Source organism: Propithecus coquereli, unplaced genomic scaffold (assembly GCF_000956105.1).
Source record: "Propithecus coquereli isolate 6110/MARCELLA unplaced genomic scaffold, Pcoq_1.0 Scaffold120, whole genome shotgun sequence".
NCBI lineage: Eukaryota > Metazoa > Chordata > Mammalia > Primates > Indriidae > Propithecus > Propithecus coquereli.
Genome location: NW_012136081.1, coordinates 7,262,541 through 7,281,215, shown reverse-complemented (window position 1 = coordinate 7,281,215; position 18,675 = coordinate 7,262,541). Strand labels below are relative to the sequence as shown.

At 55.1% G+C, this 18,675-nt stretch overlaps 1 protein-coding gene and 1 pseudogene across 2 annotated transcripts; both read right to left on the bottom strand.

Annotated features, from left to right (window-relative positions):
* Window positions 1-6,586: 6,586 nt before the first annotated feature.
* On the bottom strand, window positions 6,587-7,969 carry LOC105827325 (annotated as a pseudogene).
* A 2,084-nt stretch (window positions 7,970-10,053) lies between these two features.
* GAL3ST3 (galactose-3-O-sulfotransferase 3) lies at window positions 10,054-17,991 on the bottom strand. 2 transcript variants are annotated; one of them, XM_012665348.1, is made up of 3 exons: window positions 17,827-17,991; window positions 14,248-14,487; window positions 10,054-12,584 (listed from the first exon to the last, which is right to left on the bottom strand). In XM_012665348.1, the coding sequence occupies exons 2-3, from the start codon at window positions 14,370-14,372 to the stop codon at window positions 11,414-11,416; spliced, it is 1,296 nt and encodes a 431-aa protein (XP_012520802.1). In that variant the 5' UTR covers window positions 14,373-14,487; window positions 17,827-17,991; the 3' UTR covers window positions 10,054-11,413. The 2 variants fall into 2 exon arrangements, with proteins under 2 accessions (XP_012520802.1, XP_012520803.1); XM_012665349.1 differs by lacking the exon at window positions 17,827-17,991 and having other exon boundaries at window positions 10,760-12,584; window positions 14,248-14,536.
* Between the last annotated feature and the right edge of the window lie 684 nt (window positions 17,992-18,675).

Genomic DNA, 18,675 nt, shown 5'->3' with positions numbered 1-18,675 from the left:
TGGCCTCAGGCGATCCCTCTGCCTCCGTCTCCTAAAGTGCTGCGATTACAGGCCTGAGCCCCTGCACCTGGCCTGAAAATGTTTTTAAAACATTTTAAGGATGATCCAGTAATTTCACTTCTGGATATATACCAAAAAATAATTGAAAATAGAGACTTGAACAGGTATTTGAACACCCATGTTCATAGCCATATTACCCACAATAGCCAAAAGGTAGAAACAACCCAATGTCTGTGGATAAATGGATAAACAAAATATAGTATACGCGAAAATGGAATATTAGCCTTAAAGAGCAAGGAGGTTCTGACACATGGTACATTGATGAACTGAACGCATTGGCCACGTGAAGTAAGCCAGACACAAATGAACAAATAGTACATGAATCGACGTAATTGCAGCGCCAACAATAGGCAAATCTGTAGAGATGGAAAGCTGAAAAGTGGTTGCCAAGGACAACCAAGGGGGGAGAGGGAAATGGGGAGTTGTTGTTAAATGGGTAAATTTTGTGTTACGTATATTTTACGACAATACATTTCTTTTTAATTTTAAAAACTTTTTAAAAAGTGACACATATAAACATGGACGAGGAGCACAGACATTTCCTACCATGCATGGAAATCCAGCGGCTTAGCATTTTGTACGTGAGTCCTTCGAGAACGCACCACTGTGGCTGGGGAAAGAGGCTGAGTGAGTCTGTAGCAAGTGGTCTTACCCGACCACGGAGGGCCCTGCGCAGACTGCCCTGGGATGGTCACGCGTGTGGGCATGTTTCCGTTCTGTGAGTATCTTGAGACGCCATCCACGTGCCTCTCGTCTAGACCATCTTGCCATCACATTCCTAGTTGTGTTCTTCCCAGATCTCTGCTGCGGGCCAGCCCATCAGATATTGCTCCTGAGTCCATGTAAATCTGCATGTTAGATGCCCCTTCCTTCCGCACAGAGTATCCACAGACGTGCTGCCACCAAGTTCTACCCTCTGGGAGGATTTTCCTTCACCGCTGTCAGCAGGTGTCCCCTTCTGGCTGTCACTGTCCTACTGTGCAGTAACACACATCAGGCCTGCACTTTTTCCTCCCACCCTTGATGCCGTGAATGTAGGCTGAGCAGAGGAGGTGAAGGCAGAAGCAGATCCCACAGGAGTATGACCCATCCGCTTGCACTCATCACGCAATGTATTTGGGCCTTCAAGATCTGCTTGAGCCCGGTGTCATATACCCCACTTCAGCATCTAGTGAGACACAGCATGTTTATGATTCTGTGGGTCGTGATGAGTATTTGGGTCCCATAATCACGTGGTGTTCCATAAATCAGGCATTTGGTCTTTACCAAGGCCCAGCAGCAAGGCAGAGTTGCTTTTCTGAATGAAGAATAGTCATTGGTACAGGACAGCATGGCCAAGCCCCCCAGGTGGAAGTCAAACAGGAGTCACCTCCTTTTTCCAACAGAAAGGCTGGTGTGGGGGCGCCCGAGGCAGCTCACCGTGTTGGCGTGGAGCAGCAGCTGGGCCCATAGTCCTTCCAGCGTGGGCCGGATCCCCTCAATGTCTGTGAGTCCTGGTCCAGGTGTGTGTTTAGCTCCTTGTCAGGGTACCAGCGCCTCCTGCCCGTCATCCGCATCATCAGAGTTGGAGGCTTAGCTGAACGGAGAGACTGACGTGGGTTCTGGTCCATCCTGTGGGTTCTAGCTCATCCTCACAGGTTCTAGTTTGTTCTTGCCTGTCCCAACTCACATCCATCCCAACTGCCTGTCTGCTGTTTTTAGGCTCCAGCACCAGATAAAAAGAACAACAGTATTTTGTTTTGTTTTATATGTTATTTATTTTTGTTTAAATTTTATCTTAGGACCTCGAACTCCTGGCCCCAAGTGATCCTCTTGCCTTGGCCTCCCAAAGTGCTGGGATTACAGGTGTGGGCCACCACACCCAGCCCAAGACAGCAGTTTTAAATAACCAGTTCTCACAATTTTGTGTTATCGCTATAATACATCTTTTATCATGTATAATCACCTCCAGTAATTTTGTTTCTCCCGTCAAATCCTGGCTGATACAATAACGTCAGAAGATACGTAAACTGTCATTTTTCTTTGCTAAAAGAAACTTAGAGCTCCATCCATGTTTCTTGTCCCTTTGTGCATAAACGTAAATAAAGCAATGTCCTCGGTAGATTTTTTTTCTTCACAGAGTGTTTGTGACAGGCTTGGTTTTGTTTTGGCTTTTAGCAGCGCTGTATGAACGCAGGGTCAGGAGTGGTTCCGATGGTTAAGGAAAGAGGGGAGGCAATAGGGGGATTGAGCATAAACACAGCCCCGGTTCTCCCTCCCTTCTTCTGTCTATCGCGCCTCTTGCACTGTCACTTTGCAACAACTGTCCCCCACCTTTGAATCTGAGCTGGCCTAGCAGACTTCTCCGGCCAGTGAAATGTGGCGGAAGCGATGGAGTGCCAATTCCGAGTCTAAGTCTCAAGAGAGCTTGCCCATTTGGAAAGAGCCAGCTCTCTTGGACCCATGCTTGGGCCATGGGGGCAATTTCAGGCTCATCTGCTGAAGGTCAGAGCGACCACACACAGCACAGCTGAACCATCTCAGCGGAGCCATCCCAGCCTCGCCAGCCCCCGCCGGGCGGCCGGCTGGGCACGCGCCTTCGTGAGCACAGCTGAGAGCGAGCAAGCCCAGTCAACATCAGCAGGACCACCCGGATGACCCATAACCTAATGAGGAATAATAAAATTGTAAAAGTCTGGAGTCCCAGCTACTCGGGAGGCTGAGGCACGAGGGTCACTTAGCCCAGGAGTTGAGGCTGCAACGAGCTAGAGTTGTGCCACTGCACTCCAGCCTGGGCGACAGCGCGAGACCCTGTCTCAAAAAAAAAAAAATTGTAAAAGCCATTACATTTTGGGTTGGTTTGTTACCCAGGACATAGCTGACTTACACAGGCAGCATGGAAAAAGAGACATTTATTTATTTAGTAGAGATGGGGTTTCACTATGTGGCCCCAGCTGGTTTTGAACTCCTGGCCTCAAGCAATCCTCCTGCCTCAGCTTCCCAAAGTGCTGGGCCACCGAGCTCAGCCTAAAAAGAGACATTTGGATTGGATTTTGCTAAGGCATTATGGGCAGAGGGAGATTGTGTGCAAAAAATGAAAGTGTAAATGGGCCCCATCCTGCAGGCAGTGGTGTGCTGGTAAGCGTTTAACCCCACTTCTCTGTAAGTCTGATGTGAATGTTGGTTGATATTTTTGTTTTTGTTGATGAGCAAGGTGAAATGAAACAAAGACGACGTATGTCAGACCTTTGCTCATGGCTGGGCTCAGTGGCTCACTGTAATCCTAACACTCTCGGAGGCCAAGGCGGGAGGATTGCTTGAGGTCAGGAGTTGGAGACCAGCCTGAGCAAGAGTGAGACCCTGTCTCTACAAAAAATAGAAAAATCAGCCGGGCGTGGTGGTGAGAGCCTTTAGTCCCAGCTACTCGGGAGCCTGAGGCAGGAGGATCACTGGAGGCCAGGAGTTGGAGGTTGTAGTGAGCTATGATGACGCCATGGCACTCTAGTCTGGGCAACAGAGCGAGCTCTGTCTCAAAAAAAAAAAAGAAAATTCACTCATTTGTCAGTGATGTGAATGACTTCTTTGTTGACTAGGATAATAGTTTCAAGTATTGAAGACGATTTCCCCTACATTTTTTGTGCTAGTCACAAAGTAACAGCTACAGACATGACATACTTTAAGTTTAATCTGCATTATTAACATTTTCTCCATAGTTTTCTTAAAGTGCAGGCCAGGGGTTGGCAAACTCCTTCCATGAAGTGGTCGATGTTTTAGGCTTTGGGAGCCACGTGGTCTGTCTTGCAGCTACTCAACGCTGCCATCGCCGTGCACGAGTCGCCGTAGACAGTGAGGAATGGACGAACGCTGCTGTGTTCCAGCACAACTTTATTTGCAAAAGCAGGTAGTCGGACAGATTTGGCTCATATTAATAGTTTGCTAATCCCTGGTCTAGACAATCAACAAAACAATAAATCAACCTCTAATTTGTAATGTGTGTTGATTTGTCATGTGGACAGTCCCAGCATGGCTAGTTTCAGGCTATGGGCGTAACACGACTGTGTGGGGCGAGGAGCTTGGTAAGCAGCGCCCCGCTGTGTAGGATCCCACCAGACGCACACAGTAGACAGAGATAACCTTAGGAGCACAAACAATAGTGAAATGTAGTAAACTAATTAGGAAGTGTTGAGTTTTGAGTATTTATTACCTTTATTCTCAATATAATCTACTTAATTACAATTTCATATAATTTAATTTTTAATAATGGTTATGTTCAACAACTGGCTTTCGAAATCCAGCTTTCGAAAGCCAGTAAGAGCCAGACCTGCATTCGGGTGTGCTGTGTCATCCAGGGCGGCTGGAGTAGGCTGGGGTGGGGCAGTGGAGATACAGCTGGACGGTCTTAGGGGATCAGATTAGGTTGGCCCATGTGGGCCTGGTAAAAAGGCTGGCTCAGGGACAGGTGGTTTCAGACAGGGCGGTGATGGGATCAGGTTGCTTAAAGAAGGATCCCTCTGAAAGCAGAGTGGAAACTGTTTGCTGTGGGGAGCTTAGAGGGGCAGGCGGATCCGTTAGGGGGCTGTTGGTGTAACCAGGGAGAAACTACTGGACTAAGGCAGATGTGGGGAAAGAGAGGTGTGTAGATGCCAGAATTACGCAGGAGTCAGGATCTACAGACGTGGTGACAGGTGGCGCCAGGGGAAAGGTGAGGCAGGCGTTAGGCCACACGGAGGTTTGCTGTTCGGTCTGCTTGAATGGGGGCACTGTCACGGAAACCGAGAGCCCTGGAGATGGAGCCGGCGTGGGTAGATCGGATGTTTGGTTGTGAACACGGTTTGGTGAACCTGGGGGATGCCCAAGACGGGAGCTCTGGGCTGGAGACAAAGTCGGGTTAGAGGACCCAGCATCCTGCCCCTGTGGGCCCTGCCCACGGGAGTGTCCTCACTTCCAGGGCCCTGCCCTGGCCCTGGGCCACCTCTGGAAGCCACATCCCCTCTCTAGGGCTCAGTCTTCCCGTTTGTATTAGAGTCTGACTCCTTCGCCCACTGCTGCCTGGGTGTTGTGAAAAACCATGAGCTTGGGATGGGGGTGGAGGACATGGGGGGCGCATTCCTGTCCCGTCCTTCGCCCACTGGAGCGTGCCAGCGGGACTCCTGGGGAGGAGAGGGATGGTTGGCCAGGATCCTCAGATTCGCGTAGCCCTGCTGGTTCCGAGGCTCTAATCCAGGGTCTATGAAGCTGAGAGAGGGGCTACCACGCTCCTCCCCTCCCCTGAGCTGTCCTCTGGCTGGGGCCGAGGGTCTCCCCCTGTCCTCAGGCACCCCTGCCTTTTTTCCGTCCACTCCCATGGTGCGTCCTGGGAAGCTGCCCGGTTGTGTTGGCAGATCACCAGCTTCTCTCTCCGTGCCCTGCCTTGCCTCCGGCCCCGTGGCGCTCGGGCTTTCTGCCCTCCCTCCCACTCCAGCCCACTCTCAGGAGGCTCTTTAATGAGGAGGCTGCAGGGACTGCTGGACGCGTGTTTGAGGGCACCGGGCAACGTCCTCCGATGGCAGGAATGGGGCTTCGGCGCCTGAGCACTCAGCTTCTCCCGGCTGGGGAAGCCTGGGCACTTCAGCTTCCTGTGCCTCAGTTTCCTGTTGTGCAAGAGGCGGATAAGAGTAATACCCACCTCTCAGGGCTGCTGTGAGAATCAGGTAAGTTAAAATACCTAAAGCACAGAGGAGAGCACTTAGCATATAGTAAGTGCTCATACATGTCGGCTAGCATCATTGTTCTTATTTTTTTATTTTTACCTTTTTACAGACAGAGTCTCACTCTGTCACCCAGGCTAGAGTGCAGTGGCATCATCATAGCTCACTGCAGCCTCCAACTCAAGCGATCCTCCTGCCTCAGCCTCCCGAGTAGCTGGGACTCCAGGCACGGCTCATTGATCTTATTAACGTGCTTCTCCTATAGACATTTGCAGTTGCTTTCCTGCCTACCTCAGTGATTCCCCATCGCCTACAACAGAGGTCCCTACCTGGTGTGCCAAGGCACTCTGCTGTCCGGGAATGGGCTACGGATGGGCTGAGGCAGTGACCCCATAGCCCTGGAGACAGCCGGCCCCCCTGCTGCTCATCTCTGCCCATTCCACTTGCTTCAGAGTCCCGTGCAAGACAACCTGAACTTTAAAACAATTTTTACAAATCTCCCTCCAGATTTGGTCCAGTAAATGAGGTTGAGTGACATATTATAGCCCCTTGACTCCTTTCCGAGGAATTGGGCTGGGATGGGAGGGCCTCTGGGGTCTGGAGGTGACTCAGTTGGGGGAAGGGATTGGTGATTTTTGGGGGAAGAGATGGTGCCTGGGGCAAGAGCCTACCCCCAAAGAAGAGGGTGTCTTAAATGTTCACGGTTCCTTCTTTTGCCTCCAAAAGTGACATTTACTCAAAGAAAAAAAAGAAAAACTGGCAAGAGTTCATCCCTTGGCTCCCTTCCCTCCCACCTCCTGCTGCTTCTCACACCCCCAGGATCGAATCCCGGCTGGGGCGGGGAAGCAGAACAGCCCCTCTCAGATGAGGTCAGCAACACCGAGGGGCATCTCCCCAGCGGGGGTGTCGAAGAAGGTCTCAGTGTCGTGAAGAGTCCTCTTCTTCTGTCACCAGGTTCAGAGCCATACTCTCACGACCAGAATGTCCACACGACCAATTCTGTGGATGTCGTTTTCCCTGTTGGTGGGAAGGTCGCAGCTGATGACTAAAGAGACCTGCTACACATTGCTGCCCCCGGCCAGCAGGCCAGCGGTAATCAGGACTCCGCTAGAGCCAGGACGGGACTCCCACACGAGCACATCTTGTTGCTTTTGGTCCACATCTCCGTGCAGGGCAGAGACAGGTCTCAGGCGAGCATCTCCTCAGTCGACCTTCCTGCAGGTGTTGATGAAGATGACTGCCTGGGAGATGGTCAGCGTTTCATGTGAGTCACATGGTGTGTCCGGCTTCCACTCCTCTCATTCCACATTGATGTAGAACTGGCAGACATCTTCCAGGGTCAACTCTTCCTTCTTGACAAGAATCTGGCCAGGTGCAGTGGCTCACGCCTGTGGTCCTAGCACTTTGGGAGGCTGAGGCAGGAGGATCACTGGAGCCCAGGAGTTTGAGTTTACAAGTTTACAAGTTGAGCTATGATGACGCCACTGCACTCCAGGCAGGACAACAGAGTGAGACCCTGTCTCTGGAAAAAAAAACAAAGTCCAAATAGTGTCCCACATGAACATCTTGGTCACCACAAGCACAGCAGAAGGCATTGTAGCTGACAGCAAAGCCACCCGAGTGTTGCTGTCAAGCTTTTGGAATATGTCAGATCTGGTCCTCGAATCCAATCCGCGGCTTCACATTTCGTCAGCTCCATCCAAGGCAAATGTCTTGCTGTATCTGGGAGACAGATGTCTCTGGTTAAGCACATCACACATGAGGCCGGGGGTCCCCACGATGACATGCGGAGCTTCTACCTGCAGCTTCTGCACCTCGGAATGCACGCTGGTGCCCCCAGTGCAGGCGTGACAAGAGACACACGTGTAATCTCCTAGTGGCATGGCCACCTTTTGTGTCTACTGAGCCAATTCTCGAGTGGGTGCCAGAACCAAGGTCTGGGTGGCCTTAAGATCCAATTCAATCTGCTACAGAACGGATGTGACAAACGGGGCTGTTTTCCCAGTCCCAGACTGTGCTTGAGCGATCGCACCATAACCCTCGATACAGGGACGAATCACTCGCAGTTGGATAGCAGGGGGCGTCTCAAAACCACGGGCATAGATGCCACGGAGGAGGGACCCCGAGAGGTTCGTGTCACCAGAGCTGTTGACAATCTTGTTCCAATTACCCCTGATGATGCCTTCAGGCTCCATCCCGTGGGGACTATTGTCTCTGGATCAGGAATCTTGACTCACAGACATGATGCTTAGAAACTAGCCAATCAGAACCCCTAAGCATGACATTCAAGGCCTTTGATCACCCAACACGGGCGTATTTCTCCCCACCCAGATGGCCCCGCTCCCTGTCACACAAGCGCCCCAGCTTTCTCACATTCGGTACCTCTGCGTGTGCTGCTCCTGCTGCCTGGAGCACCTGGGATGTCCCTCCTCCAGGGAGCCTCTCCTGACCTGACACTCTGTCCTCCTGTCCCCTCCCCCACTTTGTGTGTCCTTCTACATTCATAAAAACCAAGGGTGCTGGTGGCCCACACTGTGCCTTTGGGCAAAGTGGGAAAAGGCACTCCTTCCTCAAAATGCTTTCTTCCATCTGCTGGGAAACTCTTGCAATAGATGTGCCAATTTGTAACATCTAAGATATGAAGGAGGAGCTCTTCTGTTGACACCAGAGATGCCACCTGGGGAGCACTTCCGCAGGCCAGGCCCTGTGCTAGGTGCCTTATCCCAAATATTGTTCACGAAGCCATGCAGGAAACTGTTTATCTCACAGCTAAGGAACGTGGAGTTCAAGGCTAAGTCCAAAGTATGTAACCAGCAGGTGGCAGAACCAGAGTTTGAACTCCAGAGCCCCTGCGGTTAATCGCTTGGCAAGATTGTCCCCAGAGAGTTGTTGCCCAGGTTGCTGCCTCCACATCTGCTCTAGACCTCAGGGTGAGCTCCTTTTTTTTCTCTTTTTTTTACTATGTTCCAGAGAGAGTGGAAGAGGTCAGTCTCCACGAGCGGAGAAAGACCTAGCGTGAGCTCCTCGAGGCAGGGGCCACATTTCACCCACTGCCAAAGCTCTGGGACCATGCAGAGGAGGCACAGATTGGGTAGCACCAAGTGTGTGCTGGTGGAAGGAGCCCCTCTGCAGGGCGTGGGGTTCCAGGGGCTGGGGCTTGTTCCCCTGGGTTGTGGCTAAAGCTGGAGATGTTTGGACCAAAGAGCCCCTGCTTAGGCCTTAGGGTCTGCCCTTGCCCCAAGTCACACAGAGAAACCCTGTCTTAGTGCCCAATGATTCTGTTAGTCCCTGAATCCAGGTTTTTCCGTGTCCACAGTTGTGCTGTCTGCTGAAGTGGGGTGAGGTTTATAAAGGGGGGTCACCTGCCTGAGGGTCAGGAAGCCAACAGAGGCCTGTTGCTCTGGTTTGGATGTTTGTCCCCCGCCAAATCTCATGTTGAAATTTGATCCCAAGTGTTGGGAGCGCCTAATGGGAGGTGTCTGGGTCACGGGGATGGATCTCTCATGAATAGATTAATGTTCTCCCTAGGGGGTGAGTATTCACTCTTAGTTCCTGATTGTTAAAAAGAGCCTGGCACCTCCTGTCCCTCTTTTCCTTCCTCTCTCGTCATGTGATCTCTGCACACACCTGCTCCCCTTCACCTTCCCCCATGAGTAGAAGCAGCCTGAGGCCCTCACCAGATGCAGATGCCCCGTGTTGAACTTTCCAGCCATCAGAATGGTGAGCGAAATAAACCTTTTTCTTGTTAATTACCCAGCCTCTGGTATTCCTTTATAGCAACACAAAACAGACTAAGAGACCTATCAAGGGAGATCATAAAGGCATGTCTGAGTTTTCCAGGCAGACCCGGGGCAAGGTGAAGGATGTTCCTGGCAGAGGTAGGGCCAGAGGCTAGGGCTGGGGGTAGGTGGAGTGGTAGATACCTTCTTGGCCTGGGGGCCAGAGGACACCCGGCTTTGGATAGCCGACTCTGAGTCTAGTGCAATTCTTTACTGCTGCTCAATGCCAGAAACCTAATTATGCCTTTGCATGACTCTAATTATCGCCTTTTCCAGAGCTCTGCCGGTAAAAAGTGGGGAGCTATGCAAAGAGCCCCCTTTCAAGGCCAGGGTGTGTCTCACAACCTGCCAACCAAGCGTCCCCATTGCAATCTCCACGGCCCCAACAAGCAATGTTGTCTCCGTGAAAAATAAGAGAAAGAGGAGCTGATGGCATTGTGGGGGTCTCTACGTTTTCGGGGGTAAGGTCCTGGAGTCAGCCGCATGATCTTTGTAAGTTGAATGGCACTGTGCACAGCACTTACAAGCACAGGCTTGGAACCACACTGTCTGGCTGTGACCCTGACGTCACCTAACCTCTTCAAGCTTCAGTTCCTCACCCAGAAAACGGCACCTATCTCATAAGTTAATGTACGTAAAGCCCTTAAACAGTGGCTGGCACATAGCAGACCAGGATAGCTATTACTTTTATTACTTGTCCAGATGTGTCAATGTAGCTCTGAAGAGAGTGACAGAAAAGGTCCCTATCCTCTGCTGGTCTTCAGGGAGATTCCATGTGAAAGTGCTGGGCATCTTGCTGTGCTAAAGGCATGTGGGGGGAGGGATTGGTCCTCACCCGAGTCAGAGTTGTCTCCTCCTTGAGAGGAAGGAGAACAGTGGTGAATAAGGTCATGACTCACAGTGGCAGGAAAATTCTGAGTTAAGCACCTCCCTACCTGAAACGACCCACCTACCAGCCTTGCTCTGCCCAAGGAGGTGCAGTTTTGTTCTAACCCCTCCAGCCCTTCCTCTGTTTCCGTCGTGCTCCTGTTTCAACTTCTCCCCAGGAGCTCCATGAGATAAAGGCCCCATCTGCCTTGTTCACGTGTGTCTCCAGGTTACAGACATGATGCTCAGTAAATGTTGCTGATGAAAAACGACTTGGAAAATGAGTGGGGCTTAGGAGGCCAGTCTGTGTTGATGAGCCCAGTCAGTCAAGGGGCTGAGGAAGGTTGGAGGCCTTTGCAGAGTGGCGGCAGCAGGGAAGCCCCCATCCTCATGGCTACAGCCACAGTTCCTCCTGGGCAGCTGCTTCATCCGCAAACACGGGGAATCTGGCTTTCAGTGACTGCCATGCAACTTGCACGTTTTAAAGATGTTTTATTAAAAAAAAGAGAAACCAACCAAACAAAAAACCCAACCCAAGAACTCTTGGTTCTGGGAGTCTGGGAGCAGCTTAGGTCTGCGGGGAAGGTAGAACCTGGAAGACACAGTATGGGGGCCTCTGAGCCCTGGGAGGAGAGCAAGAGCCCGGCACAGCGGACAGGAAGAGCAGCCTCTCCTCAGGGCTCAGCCTCTCTCTGGGGCCTGGGCTTTTCCCACTTGCAAAAGACAGGTGTGGGGCTCAGCCCCCAGAAAAAGGCAGGATAGGCAGTTCTGGACGGCCCTCAGGCCTTTTGTCAGAGTCACCAACCACTTGGGAAGCAGAGGGTGGCCCAGGGCTCGATCCAGCCTATCAGCGCCATCCCCGACTACGGGGTTCGGCCCACGATAGGGAGATGGGCTCGGATAGAGAGACGCACCCCAAAGTTCAGCATGGGACTCAAGCCCCTTGGAAAGACAGGACCCTGACGGGGCGGGGCCTGGAGGCAACCGCAGGCCGACTCCTGGGCGGGCAAGACAGGGCCCGGGGTTCCAGAGGCCGGGAGCTCAGGGACTCTGGGGGCTGCGGGGCAGCGCTCGGATGGGCCGCGGCGGGGGGTTGTCCAGGACCGGCTCGGGCCGGGCCCGCGCGCCGCCGCGGCGCTTCTGCTTGCGCAGCAGGTAGTTGGAGTACTGCACCTCGGGCATGGCCAGCTTGAGGCAGGCCTCGGTGGCCGGGCCGGCGCCGCCGCTGGGCAGGTCGTAGCCCATGATGTCCACCTTGCGGCTGGGCTGCCACGGCTGCAGCTGCTTGGTGCGGATCTGCGCGGCCGGCCGCAGCGCGGGCTCGTCGCCGAAGCAGCGGCGCAGCAGGCGCTGGCGGGCCTCGCGCAGCTCGCGCGCCTCGCGCTCCACGCACGCGCGGCCGGCTCGCGCCACGCGGCGCCAGAAGGTGGCGTTGAAGTGGTCGTAGAGCCCGGCGTCCAGGGCGTTCCAGGCGCGCGCCGCCCGCGCCAGCGCCGCGGGGATGGCGGCCAGGCGCGAGCTGGCGGCGCGCGCGTTGAGCTTGGCGTAGAGCACGTCGTCCAGGTCCCAGGCCAGCAGGCGCCGCAGCAGCACGAGCGACTCGTCGAAGTACTCGGCGATCATGACGAGCGAGAAGACCTCCTCCACCTGGCGGATGAGGCGCTCCAGGTAGGCGGCGTCGTCGCGCGGGCTGCGCTCGTTGTCGCCGCCCAGGTCGTAGGCCAGCGTGTTGTGCGCGAACATAGCGAAGTGCTCGCCCGCGCGGTAGTAGGCCTCGGGCGCGCGCAGGAAGGCGGCGAGCGACGCGTTGGGCACGCGCCGGAAGGCCGGGCAGTACTGGTTGTAGTAGCTGAAGAGCGACTCGAACATGGCGGCCGGCTCGCGCAGGATGGTGACGTAGACCGTGCCGGGCGGCATGAGGCGCGCGAGCTCCGCGCGGTCGAAGCGCAGGTGGCTGGCCAGCACGTGCGGCGGCCGCGTGGCCGGGTGCACGAAGTGCGCCGAGAAGTTGCGCGGGTAGCAGAACTGGTGCTCGCAGCTTGGGTGCGGCAGGGCCACCGTCAGGTTGTGGCGCTCGGCGAAGCGGAACAGGATGTTCTGCACCGTCGTGCCCGCCGTCTTGTGCGTCTTCAGGAAGGCCACGGTCGTGTGCTTGGGGCGCAGCGGCGAGTCCCGCAGAGGCGGGCAGCTCAGGGGGAACAGCTTGGGGTACCTGCCGGGCCCGGGGTGTGCGGGGAGGAGGGTGTGAGGCGGATGCTGCTCGACCCCTGCCCCTCCATGAGGAGCGCCCATCGTGGGCTTTGCCCGTGGAACAGCAGAGGGCGGTGGTCGGGAGCCTCAGAGATGACCCCATGGTCCCTGCTGGCCTCCTGGCAGTCACGCCCTTGTGTATTCCCCTCCCCTGAGTATGAGCTGGGCTTACTGGTCCTTCTAAGGATAGAAGAGGGCAGGAATCATGGGATGTCACTTCTGAGATTATACCGTAAAGATTGTGGCTTCTATCTTGGTCTCTCTCTCTCTCTTACTCAATCCAGGATAACTCACGCTGAGGGAAGCAAGCTGCCATATTGTGTGCAGCCCTATGGGGAGGTAGGTAGCACAGTGGCAACAGTCCCCGAGGAACTAGCCTCCCTCAGTCTATCGGCCTGCTGGAAGAACTGAAGGCTGCCAAAACCACGAGTGAGCTTGGAAGCAGGTCCCTTCCAATCGAGCCTTCAGATGAGACTGCGTCCCCAACAGACACGTTGGTTGCAACCCCATGAAAGGCCTTGATCCAGAAGGACCCAGTAGAGCCACACCTGGATTCCTGACCCACAGAAACTGTGAGATAATGTTCGCTGTTTTCAGCTGCTAAGTTTGTTTTTGCAGAAATTGATACTATTTAATAAAAGGACAAAGGCCTCTGGAGATTCTTGAGGAATCCCACTTTACAAATGTAGAAACTGAGGACCGGAAGGAGAAAAATCGCTTACATAAAGTCAGGAAACAATTCAGTCACCAAATCCTCTTGCTATCCGTCTTTCTAATTTTCACTCTTTAACCAGCTCCTCACTTTGTAGATGGGTGGCCCTGGGCTTTGTGGCGACCCATTTGTTACGTTTCTGTTAAGACCTCTGGAGCCTCATTCATTCATTTAATAAATACATTTCAATTGTCCACTATGTACCAGCCACTGTTCTAGGCTCAAGAAATACAATAGTATATAAAAACAGATAAAAACCTTAGCCCTCTCGAAGCTTTTGTTTCTGTTCCTTGTTCTTGAAACAAGGATGTTTGGCATTTCAAACCAGCAAATCATCTGGTAAGGGGGGCTGGGCCCATTCGCGCCATTTGCAGGGGCAGACAGTGTAGAAAATGGGGAATTGGAAGCCCTGAGAGGTGCAGGGATTTGTTGGGTTCACACAGTGGGTCAGGAACAGTGTCAGGGTTCCCCGTAGTTACCACGTGGTCTCTTGTGTCAGGGTGACTAGCTGGGTCACACATGTCATCAGTCCCACTTTATAGATGAGGAGACCAGGAGAAGTGAGCGGCCTTGCCCTCACCCAGCACAAGAGAAGTGGTAAGAAGTTGTCTGAAGTCCACGGGGAGGCACTCAACCGTGTGCTGTGGGATTCGGGCTGGATTTGAATCCCAGCTAACCCTAACTACGACTTTGAGAAAGTCACTCCACCCTTTCAGTGAAGACCTGCCCTGTGCGGCTCTAGAGCGATGTAAGGAAAGCACTTTCAGAGTAGAGGGAAGGAGCAAAGCCCAGTAGGAGGCTCTGGCAGGTGGAAGGATGGGAAGAGGCGCTCCCAGTTTGCTAAGCCAGGCCGCCGCTGCTGGAGGAACCGCCTCCCCTGGGCCCCGCCCCTCGCTGAGGCCCCGCCCCTTACCAGCTGAGCTGCGCCCCCTGGTGGACGAGGAGGCTCACGGTGCTGCACCCCAGCACCAGCAGCAGGACTTTCCTGCGGCTCATCATCTTGGTGGCCTGCTGCAGGCGCTGGACGATGGCTGGCATGGTGGAGTGTCTGTCCGCCCTGGACAAGCCAGGGACTCGCTATCCAGGACTCCCTTTGCAGGCACTCATGGGGGCTCCTGCGGCTCTGGTAGCAGGGCCAGTGTTCCTGAGAAACCTGGCAGGAGAAGGAGGCAGACAGGTTTGCAGTGGGCAGAGGAGATGGGCTCCGTGCCCCAGCAGGACTGCTGCGAAGGCGAGCTCCAGTGGGTGGGGTGAGCAGAGAGGCCAGGGCAGATCAGATTCCTCCCTCCCATTACCAAGAACCTATCTCCTCACTGCCGCAGATAACCTAGTCTTGGGTGGAATTACAGGGTCTGGGGTGTGGCCAGTCCTTCAGGTTTGTAGCCACTCCCTCCCTTGAGTCCTGTCTCTGCCTTGCCGCCTGCCCCTAACTCTTCGTTGTCTTGTGGTCATCTGTTTCCCCAGCAGATTGGCCTCAACACCAGGGCTTGGCTCAGAACACGGAAGTCTCCGCTCAAGGTTTCTGCCTCTCCAGGACGCCCTGCCTGATTGCTTCAGCCAGGAGTTGGTCCTGACCCCAGAGAGACTGAGCTCCTCAGAACCACTGGCCAGGCTTTCACCTCCTCGAGTCCCAGAGCAGTGCTGCAGGCTTACTCTGAGTGCTGCACTGTCACCTACTTAGTCCCATTCGGTCTACACTACATAGTCCCATATTCCCTAACATAGTCCCACTTTACAGATGAGGAATCTGAGCCTGTAAGAGATGATGTCACGTGTTCGTGGTTACACAGCTGGTAGCAGTAGAACTAGGATTCATACCTGCTTTTTCTGGCTCCAGAGTCCATGTCCTTAGATGCTACATGTGCTGTTTCCGTGGAGAACTGATTTCCCTATCCCTGCCCTAGGGGGCCTAAGAGTGAGAAATCCACAAGGGAAAGGGGAATTGAAATCCTGGAACTCTATCCGGATTCCATCCCCAGACACCTGAAACCCAGGCGGCCATCAGCTGACGGCTGAGGTGCTTGGCCAAAGCAATGGGCTGGCAGCCTGTGACGGGAACCAGGTCGGGTGGGGCGGGGTAAAGAAGTGGCTCCTGCTCGTCGCCCTGCAGAGGATCTCCAGGATAAGGTGAGCCTCCATCGCAGGTGAGCAGCAGGAGCCAGGGCGGGAGAAGGGCTGGTTTCCAGCCATGGCTTAAGGGTGGCCCAGCCCTTGGGAAGTCAGCTTAGGCAGAGATGCCTGTCCCCCGGCTAGGGTGGGGTCTCTGTCTCAGGAACCTTAGTCTCCAGGTTCAAGTTCAGCTTCATCCGTCACACACACCCCTCTCCAAAGGGCGGGGAGGAGGGACTGGAAACTTCGGGCATGTGCACGTATGTGGAACTGGAACTAGGACACCTGGGTCCCAGGAGGGGTGAGATAATGTGAAAACCCTTTGACCAGCACCTTCCCCTGGGGCCCTGGGCTTGGCTTCCAGTCTCTACTCTTGACAGCCCCCCATTAATCCTGGATTACACTTAAACCTGTTTGGGTTGGAAAGATGTCCTGGTTGTGCCTCCCCTTCTCTCTAGGCCGCACCGCCTGGTTTCCTCCACCAATCTGCAGACAGACTTAATCTGCCTGGAGCCGAGGGGTGAAGGGTCCAGCCACAGAGGGCAGCCAGGGGCATCTCGGAAGAAGCCTAAGGCCCTCCCTGTCTTTTCAAGGATTGCTGGGCACAGAAGGGCTGGCCTGGCCTGGTTGGGACGGCCTGTGGAGGCAGTGAGAGCCCTTGGCTCTCTAAGGATACACACCATCTTCTCTTGTCACTCCTCCTGCCTAGAGGACTTGGTGACCAGAGGGAAGTTTCCCAAGGGGACAAAGTAGGGGACGAGTCAGTTCCCACCTCTGCTAAACTTGCTGAAACCACCTTATTTCTTGGAGGAGTCAGGGTTGGACAAGGAGGCCAAGCCTGTGGGGCGCTACAGCCAATCTCTCCTGGGGGGAAGCTTCCCCGGCCACACAGAGTGACAGGGGTGCCTGGTGCCCCTGCACCCCACTCTGGATCTTTCCCCTCTCCCCTCCGTGGCTTCGCCCCGGGGAGACAGCCAGACCCCAGTCCAAGGCCTGCTTGGGGACACTAGCCCTTGGAGGTGGGCACCAGCTTCTGTTTGTCCAGCACCGATGACAGGCTGCTCATCACCTCCATACACAGCCCGGTCCATTTCCGAGCAGTTCAGCTGCTCCAGTTCTTTCTGGGACAGCTAGGAGGACCCTGCTCCTCGCCGTGCCCTCCTCAGCCTGCCCTTTCCACCTCCCCTGTGCACTGTTGCTTGTGCTGCCCTCCGAGAGCACGCACATTTTTCTCCATGACAGACCTTCAGGTATTTGGAAGCAGTAACCCTGTCTGCTCTGGGTGGGCACTTGGCCAGGCTAAACATTCCAGGTCCAGAGAGAGGTGCCGCTCGGACACTGGAGGAGGCCTTCCTTCCCTTGGCAAGTGCACTCCGGGATGCCACTTTTGGAGACAGGGTCAAGGCAGTGGCACCCAGGGAGGGGCTGCCTGGGGCTGGGTTTCCCCTTGACCTTTAGGCTGCTGTGGGGTGGGTGGCCTTGCTGCTGGGGCCAGGCTTTAGAGCAGTGGCCCTGGCCCCTGCCCTCAGATACTTCAAACTACTCCCCATTCTTCCCGATGTCTTCTCCACAGAGAGAGGTCCCTGCAGGTCCCCCAGGCAGGTCAGACTGCCCAGCCTCATCAGAGTGTCAGTGCTAATTTTAGTCAGAACAATCTACCTCAGGCTGCTGCCCTGTTTTGCAAATTGCTCTCCTTTCTCCAGGGAACCGAAGAAGCCGTGAGGAAGACATGGTGTAGCCGGCTGGGGTGCCCACCCACTTCTAAACGAGCCCTTTCTCCTCTGTCGCCTCTGAGTTCTGGACTGACACTGATGTGCTTAGAGGATGGGGCGCCCCGGACCACTCAGACCTGCCGCACAATGACCTGGAGCCTCCATCCTGGCTTGCGGGGTGCCACAGCCCAGCAAGGAGGGCAGCTGACCCAGGGCGCTTGAGAGGAAGGGGTGAAGGTCTGAGGGGTCTGCAAATTGAAGGCCTGGGAGAGCAGATATCTTTCCACCTCCCTCTTTTTCCTCCTCTCTCCCCTCCAAGCCGGCACTAGGTCCCCCCACCCTCCAGCCCGTCTCTGTCATCCACCCCCGCATCATCCCTGCCTCCGGATTCCTTTCATCATCCTCTCTCCATCACTACCGACCCCCACCCCACATCCCGTTCCCTCCATTTCATCCTAACCTCACCCAGGGATCCGGCCACCAGGATCTGGTCACCCTTGGGGATAGGCCAGATTCGCCCTCCCACCCGCTCCTCTCCTGCTCCGCAGGGGTAGCGCGCCCCCCGTCCTCGTGCTCGCCAGCGCTAGGGCCCCAAGACACTCTCCCACCCCCTGGGCCCCCATGCCGCTGTGGTACACCCCCAGCCCCAGGCTGGCCACTGCAGTACTCACTCCCCACGCGTGGGCTCTGCCTCCAGTCCGGGTGCGGGTGGCCGCTGCTGCCTTTCGCCCCTAGTGCCGAAATCCGCACCTGGTCCGCGGGCGCTGGAGGCCCTGCGCGCCAAGTGCCGGCGGCTCCTCGCTGCGCCTGGATGGGATCAGGTGGCGGCGTCCGCTCCGCTCCCTTCTCCCCGCTCGGCCCGCCCCCTGCCCCCCGTAGCACACTGGAGGCAGGGCAGGGGCGGGGCCAGGCCGGGAGCAGGGGAGAGGGAGGGGAAAGAAAGCGGGAAGGGGAGGGGGATTCCCTGGCTTGCAGCTGCCAGGGAACACTGTACCCGCTGTGACTTCGGAAGCGAGCATCTTCCTCCCGCAGCCTTGCAGAGTCGGACGCTGATGTGGCCAGCTCCCTTCTCTCAACAGAAGGGGAAACTGAGGCTGGGAAGGTGTCTGAGTACTCTGGCATTGCTGGGTATTCGTGGGCCCCACTGGTCATCCTTGGGCTAGTGGAGCCTTTTTCCTGGGTGAGTTAGAGACACGGGTACACTTACAGCCACTCACATTCTCCATCCCTCCTCTCCTCCTCTGTCCATCTCCCTGGAGGGACACAGCCCCAGCATTGTCTGGTCCCATCTGCCCTCATACACCCTATTCCCTTCCAGCCTGTCCCCAACACCCTCCAAGGCCACCCCCTGCTGCTCACCTGCTCCTCCTCACTAGGACTGCAGACCCACTCACTAGTGACCAGAGCTTTGGTGAGACTGGAAGGGACCCTTGCCCAGGCACCGTGCACCAGGAATCAAGAGAACCCAAGTTCAATGCTGGTTCTGCTGTTAAGTCTCAGAGTCAAGAGGCAACTCCCTG

Bases quoted from the DNA above. Each gene is read 5' to 3' on its own strand.
- GAL3ST3 (XM_012665348.1), bottom strand. From the start codon at position 14,372: ATGCCAGCCATCGTCCAGCGCCTGCAGCAGGCCACCAAGATGATGAGC. The intron at 12,585-14,247 runs GTAAGGGGCGGG...CGGGCCCGGCAG, and splicing joins CAGGGGGCGCAGCTCAGCTG to GTACCCCAAGCTGTTCCCCC.